The 23202-nt window shown below is 37.2% G+C and overlaps 1 protein-coding gene across 1 annotated transcript in view; it reads left to right on the forward strand.

Annotated features, from left to right (window-relative positions):
* RPRD1A (regulation of nuclear pre-mRNA domain containing 1A) overlaps positions 1-11949 on the forward strand; it is a 72615-nt gene extending 60666 nt beyond the window's left edge. The window contains exon 7 of the mRNA XM_082416215.1: positions 8438-11949. Coding sequence (XP_082272341.1) covers positions 8438-8587 — 150 coding nt within the window. The 3' untranslated portion in view covers positions 8588-11949. The remainder of the gene's footprint in view (positions 1-8437) is intronic.
* Positions 11950-23202: the final 11253 nt, after the last annotated feature.

The following is a 23202-nucleotide window of genomic DNA, read 5'->3' on the forward strand; positions in this document are numbered from 1 at the left end:
TTTGAGTTTTAGGGACATAACCGTTAGTCCTGTGACTGTGGTGATCCTATATTTCATGTAAGGTAGATTTCAGTTGGATAACACACTTCTAAAGAATACCCATCCCAATAACAATTCCAAGATACAAGAGGCAAGATAGCATAATGGTTAAGCATGAGGACTCTGAAGCCAGACTGTCTAGGTTTCAAGCTTTTTTGACCCTGTCTGTTGACTTAAGAGGAAGTTTCTTAATTAGTGGTTAATTGTGCTTTAGTTTTATTATCTGTAATGCATGGATAATAAGAGTCTCTACCTATGAAGATTAAATGGACCACTTAGAACAGCATTTGGCATTTAGTAAGCACATCAGAATCTTGGTTAGGGTCACACTCAATCCAGACATGTATAAAGCTTATTTATAACAGTATCTACCCTCATTACAATTCAGCATTTTTGATTTTTTAAAAACCCAGTCGATAGCCAGGTAGGCATTGGGTTCCTTGCAGAAAACTAAGTCCCTGAGAAAATATTAAATTTTTTTTCTACTTGTTAATCCAGAAGGCTAATGAGCCTTCATGGTAATAGAATTATAACTTATTAACATGTGGGAATTACCTATTTCAAGAATACTTTAGAAGTAAAATCTGCTTTTATTGTAGAATACTTATTTAAGAGAATGATAGTAAGCCCTCAAAGGAACTGCAAGATATAAGACAGTCTGTTAGATGACATTCATTTACACTAAAGTATTTCCCACTAAAAGGTAAAAGGTAACTTTTCTGCAGATGGTCAAGGAAAAATGGTTCCATCAGCGATGTGTGGGATAATGTGAAAAGAAATGAGAAAGGATTCGATATTTTACTTTTAAAATATTTTAATTATATATACAATAGTTTTTAACAATTGCAGGACTAGATCCCAAGCTAAGTTTGGGTATTTGTTTTCTAGAAGACAACGTAGGGCAAACCACTGAGATCTTTACCTGCTTTACACTCTGTTACCTGGAGATGGCAACAGACTTAACTAATCTCCCCGACATCATGGAATTTCTTGGCCTTCTTTAAGAAAATAAGTGGTATTTTTAAAATATTGATTGATACTTCAATTAACTTTTCCTGTCTAATCTAGCAAAGAGCCCCAACCCCAGGGTAAGCAAAATGAAGTAAATTATGATGGATCCTGAAAAATGAGAATGAGAGCTTCTAAATAGTTATATTGAAGAAAGTCACTTAAGAAAGACTTGTTAACATCTAAAGAGAGGCAGAAGACATAATGAAATACATATCAAAGAACAAAACCATTTAGGGGTCTGCAGAAGAACAAATAAAAGGAACCAGGATTATGAAGATTACCATCAACCTAAGGGGTTCTATAATATGTTCTGAAGATTATGTCTTGATACTATTTTGAATGAAGATAACTAGCTCCACCTTCAAAGTTAATTTGTGCTTTTGTGACCCAAGGACCAACTTATTTTCTTCTCAAATATGTAGTTACTATGACGACTGATAAAAAATGATGTAACAGGTAAACTTTAAGTAGCCAAAACTGAATCAACCAGATTTCAGACTAAGGATACATACAGTGAGATACAAAGGGAGAAGTTAAATTGCTTAGGTGTTTGCATAGACACAGCTTGTGGAATACTATGGTAATAAGGTATCATATGGAAATACTACATCACTCTCTTCATCTTTAAGAAATGCTATTGTGGAGAAAGTCTTTAACTATAATGCTAGGATGTCCATGTTTTCTTGGCTGAAAAAAATATCCTCATATGTCTTTTAAAACTGGGGGTTGTCCAGCCCATATTGTTATACTTGAAAGGCACCCTAAACATTGATTTCACAAATGAAAAGTGAGAGAGAATGAGTTATCAAAGCCTTGTTTTCAGAGCATTCTGGAATCTGGATTACACTCAAACTTGATTCCTACAAAAGCTACACAGCTTGCTCACTAGAATCGGGATTCGGCTTCCTAACTTGATATATTCCTCTTTCTGCTGCAGCAGTTGTCTCTCAGGAAGTGGGTAGGAAGGAAGGGGCTGTGATATGGTAGGCATGATGCTTGAAATTGTTGACCACAGCCCTTAATGGCCACTAAAGATGTACATGTGGGTACAGTTGAATTTCTCCAAGTTTTTTTTAAGTCAGAGTCATGTATGAAAGAAGAGAGCAGAATTATTAGTAGCATGTGCAAGATAAAGGCAGCCCATATATATATATATATATATATATTTATTTATTTATTTATTTATTTATTTAAATTCAGAAATAGTTAAGCTGTTTATTTTAAGCAACTGAAATATTAGAACAACTATCTGGATCAGCCCTAAAATGAATAAGATCTCCAAATTTTAGGAAATTTATCCTCTTAGCTGTTTTTGGTACGAGATGGTTCTGATACCATCCCAGAATGATAACTGCAGTCATATGGCACTTCATAATTTGAAAACTTCCACATTAACTTATTTAAACCTCACAGCCCAATAAAATAGATACCCATATTTTACAAAGGAAGCAGCTGAGGCTTAGATAATTTTAGGGCGCCCTTGCCTAAGATTACAGGTAGTAAATTGAGGAGGTGGTACTTGTATCCAGATCTTTTGACCTAATGCCCAGGAGAATTGACTGGGGACCTGTTCACACCCAGTGCTCTGCTGAACACTGTAAGGAATATAGATACACACAAGGTGTGTTTCCCCCTAATTATGAAAACTAGAAAACAGTATAGTAGTATTTAAGTTGAGAAATAACTTGAATAGTAGCAGATCATAGAAAGTTAGTGTGAAACTAAAGTAGGAAAAGTTTCTATGGCAAAGTTTGGTCTTAAAATAGGTCTTGTAAAATGGAGATTTGGACACAATATATACTCAACATTAGCTGTAAAGAAAAGCATTTCTAGTGGTGGTTCAGATTTCAACCTAGCTCTAACCCACTCTAACTACACGCAAGATAGATAACACCTCCTGATTCATTAATGCCGAAATATAGTCAGACGAGGGTTTGCAGTTTTAGGGTGTTGGTGGTGGTGATACCGGCAAGTAAATTAAGAACAAAAATACAGACCTTGTTGAATGAGGGGGGAATAGTGAGGGAGAAGTAAAATGACTCATGTAAACAGTCAACAGGAAATGAGGTGAAGCATTGGTTCCCAAAGTGGCAGCTGATCTTTCAGCAGAAATTCTGCAGGCCAGAAAGGAGTGGCATGATGCATTTAAAGTGACAAAAGGGAAGAACCTACAACCAAGAACACCCAGCAAGACTCATTCAGATTTGATGGAGAAATCAAAAGCTTTACAGACAAGTAACAGGTAAAAGATTTCAGCACCACCAAACCAGCTTTACAGCTGTTAATGGAACTTCTCTGGGTGAAAAAGAGAAGGCCACAACTAGAAACAAAATTACAGAATGAAAAAGCTCACAGATAAAGGCAAACATACAGTAAAGGTAGGAAATCATCCATACACAAAGCTAGTAGGGAAGTTAGACCAAAGTAGTAAAATTACACAAAAGTAGTAAAATTATCTGTTCACAATAAAGAGGTAAGGGATGCACGAAACAAGATGTAAAATATATCAAAAACAGTAGTTGTGAGGGGAGGAGAGTACAAATGCAGGGTATTTTAAATGCATTTGAAATTAAGAGATCAGCAACTTAGACCAATCACGTATATGTATAGACTGCTATTCCAAAACCTCAAGGTAACCGCAAACCAGAAAATCTATAATAGATATAAACACAAAAAAGAAGAAGGAATCCAAACATAATACTAAAAATAGTCATCAGATCACAGGAGAAGAGAACAAAACAAGAAAGAGACCAAAGGGGACAGGGTGGGAGGGATAGATTTGGAATTCTAGATTAGCAGATACTACTATATATAAAATAGATAACAAGGACCTACTGTATGGCACAGGGAACTATATTCAATATCTTGTAATAACCTATAATGGAAAAGAATCTGTAAAAGAATATATATAGATATATTCTTTATCTATATATTATATATAACTGAACCACTTTTGCTGTACATCTGAAACATTGTAAATCAACTATACTTCAATTAAAAAATAAAAATTATAAAAAAGACTTTTAAATACACAGAATAGTCAGAACACTATACCTTTGCAGTAAAAGCAGTTCAGTATTTATTGCTGAGGGAAGGGGCTTAATTTTTTAATGCTTTGGCTTTTCAGCAGTTTTTTTTTAAATTTAAATTTCAGGTCCTTCCCCTTCTTTGGGGCTGGAACAGAGGTAAATTCTTTTAGGAAATAAAAAGGTTATTTGGGTTAAAACACAAAAGTCTTTTGAAAGCTGTTTTTGCAAAATGCAGGTTTAGTTAGAAAAGAATGAGAAAACTGAAAGGGACTTAGTGGCCTTACCTATTGATGCGTTTATCGGATTAGACTACCACACCTTTGACTTTCCCTGATACGTGCATGCCACTGGATCCACGTTTGTGTTTTCTCTTTCATGCTTAGGGTAATTTTTTTGGTTTACTGAGAATAAAAAGAGATATTTCTTTTCTCCCACTCCAGCTTTATTGAAGTAAAATTGGCACATAAAATTGTATATCCCGCTAGGGATCCATCCAGCTAGGGATGATTTGACACGTGTTCTTTGTGAAATGATTACCACAATCAGGTTAATTAATATATTCATCACTTCACATGGTTACTTTTTTTTTGGTGATGAGAACACAAGGTCTACTCTCTTAGCAGATTATCAAGTGTACAACACAGTATTATTAACTATAATCACCATCTGTACATTAGATCCCCAGAGCATATTCATTTTATAACTGAAGGCTTGTACCTTTTGACCAGTATCTCCCCATCTCCCACCCCCCCCCCCCACCCCAGTCCCTGGTCACCATCATTCTGTTCTGTTTCTGTGAGTTCATCTTTTTTTTAAGGGTCCACATATAAGTGAGATAATATAGTATTTGTCTTTCTCTGTCTGGCTAATTTCAGTTAACGTAATGTCTTCTAGGTTTGTCCAGGTTGTTGCAAATGACAGAATTTCCTTCATTCTCATGGCTGAATAGTCCATTGTATATATGTACCACGTCTTTATCCATTCACCTGTTGACAAAGAGTTGGGTTGTTTCCATATCTTGGCTATTGTGAATAATGCTGCGATGAACATGGGAGTGCAGGTATCTCTTCCAGACACTGATTTTGTTTTGAGGTCAGTGTTAGATCTTTGTTATGACACCAGGAGGCTGCTTTCTCATGCAAAATCTTTGAGTCAGGTCTGTGGAACTAGGAGTGGGGACAATGGCAAGCTTTTCTTTAAGTGATGCCCCTGCTATAGGAGCTGAGCTGTTGGTGAAGGGAAGGGGTGCAGGAGCCTGTGTTCCTCTTGGCTTGCCTCTTCTCGTGAAGACCACCACCTCCTGAATCGGGGGCAAGGGTTATCCGTGCCCCAGTATTCTCAGCTTCCGTGTCTAAGGTAGAACCTGTGTTTCACGGAGTGGGGCTGAGCAGAGGAAGGGCGCCCTCAGGCTCTTAAACTTAAAATTTTTGAACCCTTAGTCCTCTCTTTTTTTGTTTACTTGTAAAGTAGCCTTGAGTTCCCCCCCACATTGCTGTATTTTATTCTCCTATTGCCCAACTTTATTTTCTTCATTGTATTTATACCTGAAATAATATTGATATTTATGTTTTTTTATGCCTCCTTCCCCCTGAAATGTTAGCTTTGTAAAGGCAAGAGACCTCATCTGTTTTGTTTAACACTGTTATCTCCAGTGCTTAATAAATATATACTAGCCATATGCTGGGGACTGCCATCACAACACTTGCAGTCTTGTAGGGCAGAGAGGAGGATTGTAAATAGACAGCAACATTTTTCTAAAGGTGCTGTGAAAGAGGAGAGTGCATTCATGGTGCTGTGATGATTCTGACCTAAGAGAATTACTATCATTATTGTACATCAGAATCAAAACAATATACACATCTTATTGTAAGCATCGTTGCCATAGGAAGCCAACTTGTGGAATCTTGGAGACTCTTTCTAGACCACCAGTGAGGCAATTGAAAAGTTTTGGGACTATGGCCTGGATCATAGAATTGGGTAGTTAGTCAGGTTTCCTCTGGTTTTTTCTTCAGGCTAACATCAAATAGTTAACCAGAGCTACTTAAATCTTTTGTCTTTCAGATGAAAGTCTGCCTGTGGCTGTAGCAGAAAGCTTTTGATTACTACTTTTGTTCCTAATTTAGTAAAGCACGATTTTACTCGCTTATGAAGGATAACCGCTCTTACAGGATTATTGGGAGGATTAAATGAGTTCATATTTTAATGCCTGGCATATTATGGGCATTCGATAAATGGCAGCTTTTGATGTTTACCAATTTTTTTGTATGCAGTGTTGCCAATTGGTAGAAGGCTTTTATCAATAATTGCCACAGATCCTTTGAATCAAAGGATTAATATAAACCTTAATAATTGAAGTACAGCCTATCTGGATGCTAGAAACTAGAAATTAGGGTGAGCAGTAATGACCACTAAAGGCACATAAGACATTTCTCAAAACATCTAGCCTCGAGAGGAGCAGAGAGTAATTACTTTTGAGCATGTTTGAACAGCATCTGGATATGTCATGCTGACCCGAGTACTTTAGGTGTTACGTATTAAAGAATGATTTAGTAAGAACAGTGGGACAGATGGAGATATGTGTTTGCCCCCCTATCAGCATGTTCTGAGGAAGACACGTGTGCTAAATGAGATGTGTATGGAGATCCAACTGAAAAGTATGCATCTAGAATGAAATACTCTGGTGCCTCTCTTTTGTTTGCCACTCTGAGCTGTTATGCTGAAACCTACCTGGTGTTCCAGTGTGTCACTGGCAAAGGGGGAAAGGGAACAGGAAAATCTTACCTTGAGGTTATAGATCCCAATTAAACTCTCTTTTACTCAACCTTGATCTTCATAATGGATTAGAAATTCAGGAACAGGCAGACATGGCAAGGATTGACCCCTCTCTTATGTGCCCAAAGCTATCCTAGAACATGTCCAGCTTTCAACCTTGCCTGCTTTGTCTGCCATTGTACCCAGTTCCCCATGCTTCAGAAATCTTCTCCTTTCCCCCATTCCCTTAGAGCAGTTGGGATATAGTAATTCTGACAAACTCCTTTCCCCAGGTGTAGTTATTCTTTAAAAGAGGAGGCTCAGTAACACAAAGAAAGTTCGCTAACTGATTTCATTTTAGACAGAAAAACTGTAGAGAAGTAGCCACAAGTTGGCTGTGTATTAGCATCCTTTGGGGGAGCTTTTACAAAATTTGAGAGCTCTGGATCCACTGCCAGAGATTCTCATTTAATTGATAGATAGTGAGGCTGGAGTTCTCTTGAAAATTCTGAGTTTCTTCAAAAGTTTCCTAGGTGATTCAGTCAGAGTTGAGAAACAGCTAAAGAAGAAGGGCTCTTTGTGGATAGACCTTCTACCCCAGATGAAAGCTTATCACTCACCTGGTCTGTCTTGTTTGAGATCACCCTTGGTCAGAGGGAAGGAGAGGGTTGTAGGCTTTATAGAGGGAATAATACCCAGTTTCTAGGGTCCCCTCTTCACATCCCACCTCTACTAGGTGATGGAGTAAAGAAGGTTCCTCTCTCCTTGTTGAAGTCTGGAAACTTCAGTTAAAAGATATTTCCACTACAGAGAACAGGGGGCTGTTTCCCCCCTAAGCCAAACATGATCTTAATTAGTTTCCAGTCTCTGACTCCTTAGGCTGCTGTTTGCAGGGTTTCCTAACCTTTTTTTTGTGCCATTGTAATCCTTTGGTGATCTGGCAAAGCCTTGGACCCCTTCTCAAGTTAAATATTTTAAATGTAGAGAATAAAATGCATAGCATTACAATGGAAACAAGTTATATTGAAGTAGAATTATTGAAATAATAAAATTTGTACAGTAATATATGCTTCTTTACTGATATATTAAATTACATGTAGCAGTTGGTCTAATAATTTCAAAGTAGTCATAAATGTAAACAATATTTTAAGATAGATGTGAAAAACTGTAAAGTAATATTGAAGCAACTGGTTTCTGTTAAACTCACAGATACTGATAATGCTCCTGTGGTCTGCTGCCAACATTCACAATTGAAAACAGTGCTAAATTTCAGTTTAAGTTTGTGAAAATAAATATATACTTTTTCTTATCCAAGCTCCTGTATACCTGAAAATCTTATATGCTGCGGTTAAGTATATTAATATTTTAGTCTTCTTTTTACAGGTGTGAAACAACAGCTTACGATTGTGGTTTTTCATAATAATAATAATAATAATGAGTTTACCTACTTGAGTATTTCCCAAGTCCCTCTTTTGATCTAAAGCTCACATTATAATCTCGTTATTCAGCATAAACTGAATGTTTTACCAGATTTAATGCAGAGCATTAGCTAGATAGCTCTTCTCTGAACTCCCAGAAATGCTAATAAGAGTGGTTTGATGTTACAGGAATACAAGCGCAAGTTAGCCAGAGTTTCCCTGGTGCGAAAAGAACTCAGGTCCCGGATCCAGAGCCTGCCGGACTTATCTCGATTGCCCAATGTCACTGGCAGCCACATGCACCTGCCCTTTGCGGGGGACATCTACAGTGAAGATTGATGACCAGTCTCTTTCCAGGGCCCAGGACTTTGCAAGAGATGGAGACAGGTTAGGTGGATAGTCCTGTAGTGTTATTTTTGTATATTGTTGAGAGAGTGACATTAACAAAAAGAAATAAGTAATTTATAAAATTGTTTAAAATGTTGGTTTGTTTACTATTTTATTGGTAAGTTAACATGACTTAGTTTAAACAAAGTGAATCTCTGTGTATTAATAAGCTCACAAATAGTGATTATTTTCAAAAGATCTTTTGTAAATTTTTTTGATTCAGGGCCTTGTGAGAAATTCCATGTTTCTATTTCTTCATGTATTTTCAAATGATTTTCTTTATTTTCTTCAGTATCTAATCACTGTATAGTATGTAATTCCTAAAGAGTAAGAACTAATCAGGAGTTCGTTGAGAATTTATTATGGTATAGTTAGGACTTGATTGTAGAAGGGACTAAGTGTTCCAACTTTATTTTCACCCTTCTTCCCAACCAAAATATCAGTTCTGTGCCTCTCAATGCCTTTGATTCCTATTTCCTAGAGGTCAGTAATTTAACAGTAAACATGGATGTCATTTTGAGAGTCAGATCAGAACCTAGAGAACTTTTCCACAATAGCACTATAGGGGTTCCATTCCAACTGCCACAGTGTAGAATAAAAGGAGTGTTAAATAGGGACCCCCTTGAATAAACTTTATTATTATTTGGATAGATTAATATGAAAATGCTTTGGAAATGTTATAAATTTTGACATTGTACCAAGAGAACAACTCTGATTCTAGAACTGATTTCTAGTTGTCAAATCAGGCTCCTTTTAACATAATTGATCCCTTCGACATAAAGCCATCTGTGGGATTAAAAGAAGTGTAAAATAATGATACTTTATTATTCTCTTAGTCATTTAACTTTAAAAACAATAGTATTTTTAGCTTTAATATCTCAAGAACACAATATTCATTAATGTTCAGTAAAGTAGCCTGGAACATTTTTAATGTTTCCTTAAGGTTTTTGAATGACTGTATATTTGGAAATTAAGCAGTGCTACACTACAGGGTAGATCTGGTAAATATTATATTTGTATATTTAGAATTACCAAAACAAATGTACTTTTTTTTACCTTTATTTCTAACCCTGTGTGTTAGAGCAGTTGCATGCTCTCCTGCTTTCTCTTTAAATCACATTGTTAAGCTGTGGAGTTTGTACTCAGTGATGACTTAGGATGAACATTTTTTTCATTCATTACTTTACATATTAGACATTTTTCTTTTCGTTGTAAGAAGATTCAACTTAGATAGTCAATAAAACATCTTTTAAATCCCACAAGCCAGTTATGTCTCACTAGTCTGAATGGCTTCACTCTTTCTCAGTATTAGAGATTATAGCTAAAATGAATTTATATGTGAAGGAGAAGACAAATATTTATTTTTAGTAGCCAGTAGTTTTGGGAACAGTGCTTTTAACAGTTTGACCTCTCCGAAACAGAAACACAGAGAAGTAGTTCCCACATATGGCTTATATTCCAAGGTTTTTTTAGTCAACTTTTGGAACTCGGGGCACATTTTTTCACAGGAACGGTAGTAATTAGATTCCCTGTGAACACCACCACAGAAAGCTCACCCAGGAATCTAATCCACTTAACCATGAATGTACTTAACTTGTAATGTGGTTGACAAATTACTGGTAGTAGATCCTGACCAACATTTGTAATGTCGCTAAGAAAATGGTGTGTAGCAGCCAGACTTACACATTGGGGTGTATGTCTGTCTTGTGTACTTCTGTCCCTAGGTGTAGGATATGTAAGAAAAAGATTCAGCATGGTGGTGGAGGGTGTAACCAATGCACAATTATTAAAACCTGGTTATACCTGTTGTAAAAGTATGCCACGTAAGTTAATCTTTGTTAAAGTGAAAACAAAAACTTGTGTATTAATTTATTTTCAGCATCTTGACCTTATTTATGATCTGCTGAAGTGTTGATTTATCTATTCAAAATACATTTTTTTCCATTTAAAACTAATTTATAAACTATGTACTCCTGGGAAGATTTGAAACCAATTAGAAGTTTGTTGAAATATTTTCACCGTTTAAGACAGACTTCTGACTTAGATACTGATTTTAATGCCAGTATCTGCTCTAAATATTTATGATAAAAATGCATTATTTTTTAAAGAGCTTGATGTGATTTGTGATAAGTGGTAGTACTCAACCTGAATCCTACTCCCAGTTTCACCCTTTGACCAATCCTCCACAAGCCTTCAGTTGTTGGTTGATTTACTGACTGTAAACACAAATGATATGGTCTGGTTTAGAAGTTATGTTTTCAGCCTTATGATAATTAACATGGTAAGCCTTAGCAGTAAATAGCTTTCCTTTCTAAAAGGGAGACTACATTTTCTCAAGAAATGGGGCTAGCTGGGGATACTATAATACCAGATTCTAAATCATGAGCATTTTCTTCACTGTGTACGTGAGGCAAATCATGCATTTTTGAGTGCAGCTTGGCCTGGCCCCTCAAGAGAAAAGCATGTCGCCATACTTGCAGTAGGGGTATTTTGGTTTGAATGGATACCATCACTCTTTTCTCCACAAACAGTGCAGAGAGCTGTCTGGAGTGGCAGTTTGAACAGATTCCCTGGCGTTCCCTCTGCTCCTTCCATCATTACAGTAAGTAAAAGAACCACATGGGGGAACCCGGGAGTCTGAGAAAATCAGCTGTGCTTAACAGCCAACCTCCCTTTCTAGGAAAACCAGTCCAGGTGCAGCTATTTTGGTACCTCTTCTCACATGCACTCTGAATCAGGGTTTTTCTGTAAGAACTCCTTCAGGATCAGCAACAGCTGGGATGACCTTGTCATCCTGATCTGCAAAATTAAAATAACAAACCTAGGTTGTCAATTGTCACTGTAGATGAGCAACTCATCTATTATCATGATTGAACTGGTTCTGAGAAATCTTTAGAAAGAAAACACTCAAAAGTACAAATTAATTAGGAAAGTTAGAATGTCCTTTCTGAATTTTCCATTCAAAAAATTTATATTATATGAAATAACATAAAGCTCTATACTGCTTTGTATTCTATTAAGAAGTAGCTCCTAAGATGTAGTCTTGTTTAATAGTTGTTGCACTGTATCAAAGCTTTTTAAAGTGTAAATCCAATTCTTCTCTGTATAGAAAGGGAGCATTGTGTTACTTACTGAATTTATTTATACAGAGCATTTGTTGCCATCTGTAATTCCAGCCATCCACACATGAGTCTGTTCTGAGGTGGCAGTAGCACACGGGAAGATGAAATTTCCCTATTTCTTTACCCCTTTTTCTTTGGTGGTATCTGATGACAATATAAGATGTTCTTAATAAAGTTTTACGTTCTTTTTGAGATGTGTAGATTATTTTTGTGAATTTGTTTAATTGGATATGGGGTGGGCGGGGAGACATTGATGGACTGGGAGGGAAACAAAGTACTGGAAGTGTCCAGCAATGTTACCGTGGAGAAACTGCCAAAGGAGATTCTACTTGCTTGGTCAATGGGAACCAAACTTGAGCGAACATCCGAATCACCTGGAGGGCTTATTAAACTATAGGTTGCTGGGCCCCACCCCCAGAGGTTCTGGGATAAGGCCTGATAGTTTACATGTCTAACAATTTGATGCTAATGCCGCTGAGTTTAGGGACCACATTTTGACAACCACTGCTCTAGAATAACTTTCAAGTCCGTGACTTGCTTCATGATTTAAAATTCCAGGTAATTTCAGGCAATTCCAAGTAATAAGATAATAAAGTATGGGTTTTACAGTTCCGTATATAGCAGGTTCCTTTGGGCAGAGAACGAGACCATGTCTTGTTTTGTGACCTACTGCACAGAAGTAGTGCTTTTGAGTGAACAGATTCACTTGGTACCTTGAAATCCCTGGAGTACAGGTCCTCTCACCACATCTTGAATTTAAAGCAGAATTGGAAAATACTAGAAATCTGAGGGACTCTCTAGGGCAGTGTTTGCCAAACTCCTTTCATAAGACTCACTTGGGACATTTGCAAAAAGGGCACACACCTCCTGAATCAGAATTCTCTGTGATTCTTATCTAGACAGTCTGGGAGGTCTAGTCCTTAGGCTAGTGCCCCTGGTTCTCCATTCCTGGATGGCCTTTGGTCACTTTATCTGAATCCGGGTGCTTCGCATTCCCATTCCAATTTTCCCCCCTTGCAGCAGTAGGTTTTATACAGTGGGACCTGTATCCAGAGATTCTGTTTCAGAAGATTTGGGATAGATTTGGAAATCTGCATTTTAAACAAGCTACCAAGATGATTCTGATGCAGGTAATTCTTGACTGCACTTTGAGAAACAATGCCCTGCAAAGCAAATTATGGTCTATAACATACAACGATGGTAGGTCACATATTTATGGTACTTACTGTACACCAGGGCTGCTCTAAGCACTTCACATATTCTTTGCGATAGATGCTCTGATTATTCCAGTTTTACATATGGGGAAGCTAAGACACAGTGTAAATTCTGTGTGACCCTGAGCAAGTCAAACGGTGAAGCTGGGATTCAGACACAGCTCCAAGTTTGACTCTGAGCCTGTGCTTCTGAACCACTACATAATGCTGCCTGTTATATTGATATGTTGTGTAGCAGCTCCATCATCACCATATCCACATTTTGCATAACATGTGAAGTTATAGTGAAATTATAACATGCAAATATTCAAATTAAAAAGTAACAGCTAGAAGTGTGGTGAAGGAGGGGAGCTTATGAAAAGATATTTTATGCAGTTGTCTTGTGTGTTGTTTTTATTGAGGTAAAATGTATGTAACATAAAATTCATCATTTTAAAGTGTACTCTGGCATTAAATACATTGATGATTAACACTGTGCAACCATCACCACCATCCATCTTTAGAACATTTTCATCTTCCCCATTTAAAACTCTACCCATTAAACTATAACTCCCTATCCCTCCAGCCCCTTGCAACCATTTTACTTTCTGTCTCTATGAATTTGACTTCTCCAGGTACCTCATATAAGTGGAATTATAAAATATTTGTTCTTTTGTGCTTGGCTTATTAAACTTAGCATACTCTCCTCTAGGTTCATTCATGTTGTATCATGTGTCAGGATTTCCTTTTTTTTGTTTTTAATAAAGTTTCTCACCACAAACATTTTTTTAAAATTAATTAATTTATTTATTTTTGGCTGCATTGGGTCTTTGTTGCTGTTCGGGCTTTCTTTAGTTGCACTGAGCGGGGCTACTCTTCATGGCAGTGTGAGGGCCTCTCATTGAGGTGGCTTCTCTTTTTGTGGAGCACGGGCTCTAGGCGCACAGGCTTCAGTAGTTGTGGCACGCAGGCTTCAGTAGTTGTGGCATGTGGGCTGTAGAGCGCAGACTCAGTAGTTGTGGCACATGGGCTTAGTTACTCCGTGGCATGTGGGATCTTCCCGGACCAGGGCTTGAACCCGTGTCCCCTGCATTGGCAGGCGGATTCTTAACCACTGTGCCACCAGGGAAGCCCTTGAATTTCCCTTCTTTTTAAGGCTCAGTAGTATTCCATTGTATAGATATAGAATGGAATATTTTGTTTAGCCAATGGATATTTTGTTTATCCACATTTTGTTTATCCATTCATCTGTTGATGAACCCTGGATTGCTTCCACCTTTTGACTATTGTGAATAATACGACCATAAACATGGGTGTACAAATATCTGTGCAAGTCCCTGCTTTGATTTCCAATTGCTTTTTTCAAAGCAATTATTTGTATTCGTATCAACGAAGTAGAGTTAGAATGAACTATTGATAGGGATAGTCTAGACAACATTTTAATGAATACCTACTATGTTTAAGGCATGGTGTTAAATCTTGTGAGATATACAGAGATTATTCAACTGCATGGCTGCTTTCAAAAAATTTACAATCTAGTGGGAATGTATACAGTAACAATTTTTAGAACTGACCAAAGCTTGCTTTTATTTTTAAACTAACATATTTCTTCCAAGCCAGTGGTTCCATAGGCCAGCATTATTAGCCTTAGCTGGGAACTTCTTTGAAGTGCTGAAGTCTCAGGCTCCAGAACTACTGAATTAGAAAATCTAAGGTTGGGGACCAGCAATGTATCTTTTAAACAAGCCCTCTAGGTAATTCTAATGCACACTCAAGTTCCAGGTTTGTTTTGTGTACCACTGTTCTAGGCATCCAACACCTTACCTCAACACTTTATTCTCAAGTATGGGAAAACTTTAGAGGGAATAAAAGGACTTGGTCCAACAAAAGCAATTGTAAAAAAGTGTGCTTTTTCTGACAAGCCAAGGAATGCTTTTTATCTGCCTTATTTCTACTCTTAGGAACCCCACTCTGTCCACCCTGGCAAATTTCTCCATATTTTCTTATTTCATTTCTCTGTCTAGTGCATCTCTTGTCATTCTTCTGAGGGTAGTAGAGTGAAGGAGAAACAGTAATGCAGTCTAGGCTCTGACCATCATCTGCCTTATCTAGAAGACTGATCAGCCCTTGGTATAATTACACCGCCACAGGTTTAGCCATTTTAATTGCTGAAGTCCCTGTGATTTTATTTCCAACTTGTTGGATGCCATCAAAAATGAAAACTGTATTTTACTGCCTTTTTTATAAATGGATCACTGACTAAAATGGAATGACTAAAGTGAATTTTAGAATTATACATTTCACATTTGAATTCTATGCATCATGGAAAAGGTAAAAAATTGAAATTTTGAATTAATTTAAGTGAAATTGTTATGCAGAGCCATTAGTTTATTCAGATGTATCTAGAAAAATTCAGTTGTATTGGTATTGTTTAGTGTGGTTGATTGTCTTAAAGTCATATTTCAAATATACAAAGGAATATTTTTTTAAAATAAAACGTTTATGGAAATACAAGTTAAACAAGAAATTCTAAGACGTTTAAATCATATATTAATACATGGCTTTATATTACGTTAGTATTTAGTGTCTCCTTTTTCCAGCTCTTGATATTTATGTTATAAAATCTTGTAATACTTTTATGGGATCGAGTTACTAGCAGAGAGCTCACAATGCTATTTGATTCTTAAGGGTCTTTGCATAATTTGGTGATAACTGCCATAAGGTGGTTGTGGTTTTGGTTGTGGTTTTGTGATTTGAACTGTTAGACTGCAGCTGAAGTGTGCTTAACAGAGGGAAATTCAGTTTTCATTCTTCTTTTTGAGCTGGTATTTGAGCTCTGCAGGACCTCAGGCACACTTCATGTCCATGTCCAGTTCCTTGTACCTTTATCTAGTTGATAGCTCTTGATACCCTATCCTAATCATTAGTGCTTAGCATTCTCCCTGTTAGAGTTGCTAGTCTCTCCCTACCTTGGCTAGCATGAGGAAGAAAGACTAACTTCTTTCTAGTTCCTGTGTCTTTTCTTCCTTGCTTTTATGTGCATTGATGGACAAAGCAATTACAATTGTGGTAAAGTTTTACATCAACAGAATAAAGCTCTTTTCCTAGTTGGGTGCAATTTTCCCACCAGGAACCAATAAAAAGCGAACTACTAATGATGGAGCTTATTGACTGCTTAAAATATAAATTTTTCTTAACCAGCAGGTTTTGCAACATGGCTTAGAGCTTTTTTTTTTTTTTAAGGCTAGTGTGTTTTTCAAAATGTATGACTGAGAAATAATATTTAAACAGAAAACCTAATTATTTTAATATAGTGGAAGTGTTTTTAAGGGCGTTTTTAGAAAGCTCCATATTATTTAAATTAGTTTAAAAATCCTTGTAGTTATACAATGTAACAATTGGTAATTCAAATAACCCAGGGCAATAGGTATGCAATTTTATTTTTAGATGTTACTTAATCATAGTCATATATGAAATGTTCACTAGATATATGTTTTGCAGCTTAATAATTACCTTTGAATACTTTGATGAGGTTAGATATAATGAAGAGATTTCCCAAGTGCTTGTTTGCTGTCATTTTAGAAATTCTAAACAGTTATTTTCATTATAAAAAGTTAGAGGCAGTGTTAAGCATCATTTGGTTAAAATATTCCTCTATTTCATTTTTGTTTTTTTTTTAATTATTATTTTTATTTATTTATGGCTGTGTTGGGTCTTCGTTTCCGTGCGAGGGCTTTCTCTAGTTGTGGCAAGCGGCAGCCACTCTTCATCGCAGTGCGCGGGCCTCTCACTATCGGGGCCTCTCTTGTTGCGGAGCACAGGCTCCAGACGCGCAGGCTCAGTAATTGTGGCTCACGGGCCCAGTTGCTCCGCGGCATGTGGGATCTTCCCAGATCAGGGCTCAAAACCGTGTTCCCTGCATTGGCAGGCAGATTCTCAACCACTGCGCCACCAGGGAAGCCCCCTTCATATTTGTTTTTGAACATTGATTTGGTTTCCATTTTTGTTATATTACTCAGTGTATTACATGGATATGATAGCATTCTGTAGGCACTTTATAATTTCTTGGTACTGTAGTAGAAATCTCATTTGTTGTTAAAGTATAGTATTAAGGATATATAGACTTGTTTCATTGTATGCCCCGTAGTGAAATTGTAATTTGTATTTTATGTCCTCTAAGAATGCACAGTGTACTTTTCCAAAGGATGAAAACTGTCAGTAATTGTTTGCAGAGGTCTTCAGATTAAAAAAATTAAGCAGTCTTACTTTCTATTTCGAAAGACATACTATCAAGAGCCAACAAAATTCAGTTGGAGTTGGAACAGCAATTGAAATACATTTCTTTGCTGTCTAGGAAGAAGTTTAATGAGTTCTTTACAGTTTCAAAAATGGCGCCAACTAAACTGTAGTGACTAGTAAGAGGAAGGTGGTCTCAGAGTTTGTAGATCCCCAAGAAAACTAGTTTCCCAGTCCAAAATTCCCAGTCCAGCTTTTCAAGATTTCATTGACCTAAGTTGTCAGAAGCCCAACTAATAGGGATGCACAGTGTCTGAATAAATACCTCCTTTCCATTTAATACAGCAAATGTAGGTTCTATGGTTTTTGAACGAATGTGTTGAGCCTTTAATATATGGAAGTTACCATACCAGAAGCTGAGAGAATTCAAACACGAGTAAGATGCAGCTCTGCCCTTACAGAACTCAGAATCTAATGTGGGAAACAGATACTGACTATATTATAATGTCATAAGTTCTACACAAGTGGTATGAAAAATGTTGTGGAACACTGAGAAAAGAATGGTTGATGTCTATGGGGAACCGCTGGCTAGACCTTTATAGAAAAGATGAAGGACCTTTGAATTCATCTCTGTCAACTAACCATGGGTCAAATAAGCAATGAAAAAGATTTTTAAAAATGTGTTCTGTACCTGAACACAACAACACTGATGAATTAAATGAAAATTAAATGAAATAGTATATATAAACATACCTTTTGCTCAGTGGAAATCTGAAGGCATTAGATCTTACTCATGTTGAATAACATGGCTGAGTTTAGGGTAGGTCTACTGGAAAGAAGGGTAAGATTTTAAGGAAGAATGTAGTTACCTGATTTCAAGCACGTGCTGCATGGGCCAAACGACAGAAGCTGTCTTGAGGATTGTTCCTTGCCCCCCAGCCCCTACCCCAAGCCACAGCTATATGTGTATGTACACGTATGTGTGTATATATACACACACATATTTCTCTGTGGCTAAAAAGGTGATGCAGTTTTTTTATTCTATTCATGTTGTTGGAAATTCTGTGATAGATAGAACATGATGTTTAGTTTCATAAAACCCAACTCTATGTCTGAACTGAATTGCAACAATTGTTAAAGTATGGACCAGTAAAATAAAGACTCGAGCATATAAAAATGAAACATGATGTGCAGTCTGATTTCTTTCACTATATTGTCATGACTGGGATTGACTATCTGACAGGGAGAGTGGGACAGATTGCAGCTATCTGTCTGAACTGTAGACCAAGGAGCATGCCACTTGTTCTTGCTGCTAACTAGCTAGATTTACTCTTGGGTAAATGCAGCAGCTAGTTTGTTTAACCACATAATTTGAGGAATGCCGTTTCTGACTGTGTAAAGGATTTGAGGCAACAGCCAGAACTACGTACTGGCTGAGGTAAAATATTTGAATTCTCCTTGGAGGAGCATCCCTCACCCAGCTTTGGCTGTGTCTCTCAGACCTGGACCTTTAAGTTAAAGACTCAAGTGAGGGTTCTGTTCACAGATTAACCTAAGGACTGATTTGTTGGAATCTACTATATTTTCGTGCTTTTATTGAATTAATAATTCCCCTGCATGAGCCTAAAGGCTTACATATTTAATTGAGGTTATGAAACTCCCCCAGGTTTCATAACCTCAGGTTTCATTAGGCTTACTGATCTGAGTAAGTAAGTGTTTTTCTCTTGTCAGAATTTAGGTACTATAGTTTTCGAGGAAGTGCCTAGAGAGAGTATTAGCATATTTGATGTGCGTATATAAGACTGTGGTTAGAAAGTCTGTAAATTCTTTAGAATAGAATTGGTATGCCAGCAATAGTTTAGGTAGACCATTCTCTCTGAGCACTTTTATCCTAGACAAGATGCTGCACCTTAGAGAGAGATACCTTAAGCTCAGGGGAATAGTGAAATTCTTACTGAATTGATGTGAGGGGGCAACACAGCACTGATTGGAATCTTAGCGGTGGAATGTGCTCTCCCCAAAACCCAAAGGTCAACTTAGATTTTTATTTTTATTTTTTGGCCACACCGTACGGTTTGCAGGGTCCCAGTTCCCCGACGAGGGATTGAACCCAGGCCACAGCAGTGAAAGCCTGGAATCCCAACCACTAGGCCACCAGGAACTCCCCCAAGTTAGATTTTTAAACAGAAGTTTGAAGTCAGCTATACTGCCACCCAACTGCTCCTTTATCTTCCATTTGTCAAACAGTCATGTATTTCGTCAAGACAACAGCAGAAGTTTAGGAGATATTTAAAATTCAGAAGTATTGCCTGTATTGACTTGGGAGTTCAACAAAAACTGCTTTAAACCTCCCCAGAACTGTCACTATTAAATAAATAGTCCTGCTTTTGGCCACAAAATTAAAAAGTTAAATTTTAGACCTACCTAAAAAACTTTTGTCTCTTTTCATTAATCATATAATTATCAATTATATTTAAATACCAGGTATCCTGCCTGGTGTGCCCCTGAGGGTATATGAAAAAAAGTAGCTGGTACTATAGCTAGCTAGTAATACAGGGAGAATTATTTAGATCCATACACTGTAAATGTAATTCCAAGATACTGAAACGAAAACCCCAAATACAGATATTTAACACCACTACCCAATCTTTGTGTGAAGTTTCCCTAAATTCAGAGTGAAATTTTGGAATAACTAATCTGAAATGAATAAGATCTAATGTTGACTAGTGATTTTACATTTTTAAAAGTTAAGGATTCAAAGACATACTTTAAATAGTGTAAATTATATGTATATTTGATGTGTGTGTGTGATTGCATATTAAAATTAGTAAGAAAATATTCTCTAAAAAGCTAATAGGTTAAAAAGACTTAGGTTGAATTGAATATATCAAAAACTATATACTTTAAACACCTGTACCACTGTGTTCTCTTTTGTCTGTTAACTTTAATGACAATTGATAATTGACCTCAAGATTTATAACCAACATTTTGGGGTGCCCAATATATAAAAGAATATGTTGATTCCACAAGTGTTGCTACAGTTTCTGTCCTTGAGAAAAGTAAAAGATGATTTGGAATTATTCCAAGGAGACATGTATATAAATCTTGTATTTACAACTTTGGATAGAGCCATTACAGAAAGACCCAGTTGAGGCTGTAAGGACCTCTTGTACATAACTCTGGAGATTGAACCACTTGGATTTTCTGCATTTCATGAAATGAATTCATAAGTCAGACTTCCATTAACCTCCACTACCTACATGCCACCTCAAGAAAGCAGTCACCAAAGTAAATCTGTCACTTGTTAAAACACCAAATTGCCTTGAATTAAACCTGAACTTAGACTGAAGATATATTAGACAAGTATTGATATTGTTAAAGAAAAAAACAATCTAACACTTATTAAAAGACTTTATTCAGGACCTTTGTGATAGGTATCAAGACTATTCCAATAGGGGAGAAAGTTGGGGCTCAACTCTGCTAAAGACAGCTGGGGATTTATGGCCAAGGAGCAGAGTAAGAGGATCGGTGGATGGAAAATTACTAAAAGGAGATGTTGAGGGTGGGGAAATTCTTGCTAAACTGACTTAGCAGGATTCTTGCTAAAACTGGGCTAGGCAGGCCAAATACAAAGCCCAAGGATGAGGCCTAGTCAAAAAGAGGGCTCAGAGAAGCTTGTCTAAAGTTTGGTCAAGAAGAGGGTCTTTGTCCATATAATTAAAACCAAAAAATGTTTACAAATACCTCAAAACAATTGCCTACATCATTAAACAATTTGCCTACATCATTTGTGCTTTCAAAGGACAACCACCACAGGGTAATGCTAGATCTTGTTATTCATCTAGTGGTTTTATTGTTGGTGTTCATAGTTTTTCAATTTTTTTGATCAGTTATGATAATACCACAAATTTCTTGAGCACCTTCAACATGCCATCCACTCTTTTAGGTGTTTTTCACGTACCATCTCATGGAGTCTTCACAGCACCTTTATGTGGTAAGTACTAGCGTTATCCTCATTTTACATATTAGGAAACAGACTCAGAGAAATTAAGAATTTGCCAAAGATTACACATTTAATAAATGGCACAGCCAGGTTCTGCAAGGCAGGACCACAAAGACTACAGTCTTAACCGGAAGGTCGTACTTGTTTTTAAGAACAAACAAATAATTCTTAGAATTAATTTTATTTAAATGAACAATATATGGCTTATCAGATTATAAAAGAAAAGATACTTATATTTGGTTGCAGGGTTAAAACATTCAAGTAGGCATTTGGTAATATTAGAATTAAAATTTAAGTATAAGAACTCAGGATTTTTAAGAATTTATCTTTTGCAGCTCTGCCTCTGCAGTGGTCTACTTACTATTACTATTCCTCTGTAGAAGTATCACCAACATCCTATTTCTGTCATCACTACTAATTTGTGCTCAAAGTAGCAGGGTTTCTTGGAGAGGGGCTGCTTCCACATCTTATGACTGAGAGAATGAAGGTGGTCTGGAACTTTTCTTTGCAAGAAAGCAAGGCGGATGCTTTCACAGTTCTGATGGGGTTGAAAGAAAAAAGAAATCAGCTTAAAAGGGCCTCTCATTGGCCAAGATGTAACGATTTAAGCATCAAAATACAAAATAGAAACTATACTTAATTAAAACAAGTAGTCTATAGAAAAACTGGGATTTTCTTTTCAAATAACTAGTATTATATGCAATTGATTTTTATTCAGAAAAATTCCTATTTATATTTAATTGTACGTTTAGCCCCTGGACAGATGGAAGCACATTCTAGCTGAGTTACACCCAGGGGTTACAGCCCTCACAGCTCAGACTGGGAGGCACACAGGCACAAGTCTCACCAGGCTCCTGTGTGGGAAGAGCTGTGCAAAGGCTTGTGATCAGGGCTTTGAGCATTTCTCTGTGTGTTATACATCAATAAATTGCTTACTAAAAGAAAATTTAAAAGGCTGAGAGTAAGGATCCAGTAGAGGGAGAAGATGAAGAAGGCAGGGCTATTCCACTGGCCAATGGCTCTGGGTCAGAGAAGGGGCGAAATCCAGGATCGATGGCCAGACTGGCCTTGCTGGGGATGAGGAAGGCTGCCTCTTCTGGAACAGGAGGGAAGCAAGAGAGGCACTGGTGAGAAAGTGAGAGAACTCAGCTTAAAAGTAGAGCAATGTCTCAAATGTGCAATTGTATTTTGACTCCCAGTTAATTCACTGGCACTGTCCCTCTCAGGGATGACCCACCTAGGAACATTACTCAGAATCCTAAAATCTGAGTAGGGATCACATTAAAAGTCACCATTGTGCTTTCGCAGTTGTGACCCAGGAGCTGTGCTGAGGGAGACAATAGTGGACAGCATGGAACCAGGGTATATTGAAGATGATTTTGGTCTACAGATTGTCAACTATCTGGTGCCAAAGTTCTTTGTGGACACAAATGAGGCAATATTAGATCTTTGTCTCCCCTTGCCCCTTTCCCACCCATTCCTGTTGGTTTGATTTTCTCTCTCAGGGTTCTGCCTGAGAACCCTCTGGCTGGGGAAGGCCTCCAGTTAGGCTTGCTGCAGTCCACAGGATCAGTGGTTCTCTGGTCACATGTTCCAGTCTCCACATCCCATGACTAGACAAGTAGCCCAGAGCTAAGTGAGCTGTGTTCAGGAAGCACTGCGGTAGCTGGGAGGATTCATCAGCATATGAACAAGTGCCATGGCAACGAGATGGAGGTCCAGGAATCAGAACTGCTCAGAGTCTGAGCCCTGCATTGCACATGTGCTGCTTCTCTTTATAAGACTATCATTTTCACTTAAGTATCTACACTGTAATATTTTAAAAATTATTTTATTGAAGTATACTTGATTTACAATATTGTGTTAGTTTCAGATGTACAGCATAGTGATTATCAGTATTTTTGCAGATTACACTCCATTATAGGTTATTACAAGATTCATGGGTATAACTCCCTGTGCTGTACAGTATATCCTTGTTGCTTATCTATTTTATGTAGAGTAATTTGTGTCTGT

This window comes from Balaenoptera physalus (assembly GCF_965194825.1).
Source record: "Balaenoptera physalus genome assembly, chromosome: 12".
Classification (NCBI taxonomy): Eukaryota; Metazoa; Chordata; class Mammalia; order Artiodactyla; family Balaenopteridae; genus Balaenoptera; species Balaenoptera physalus.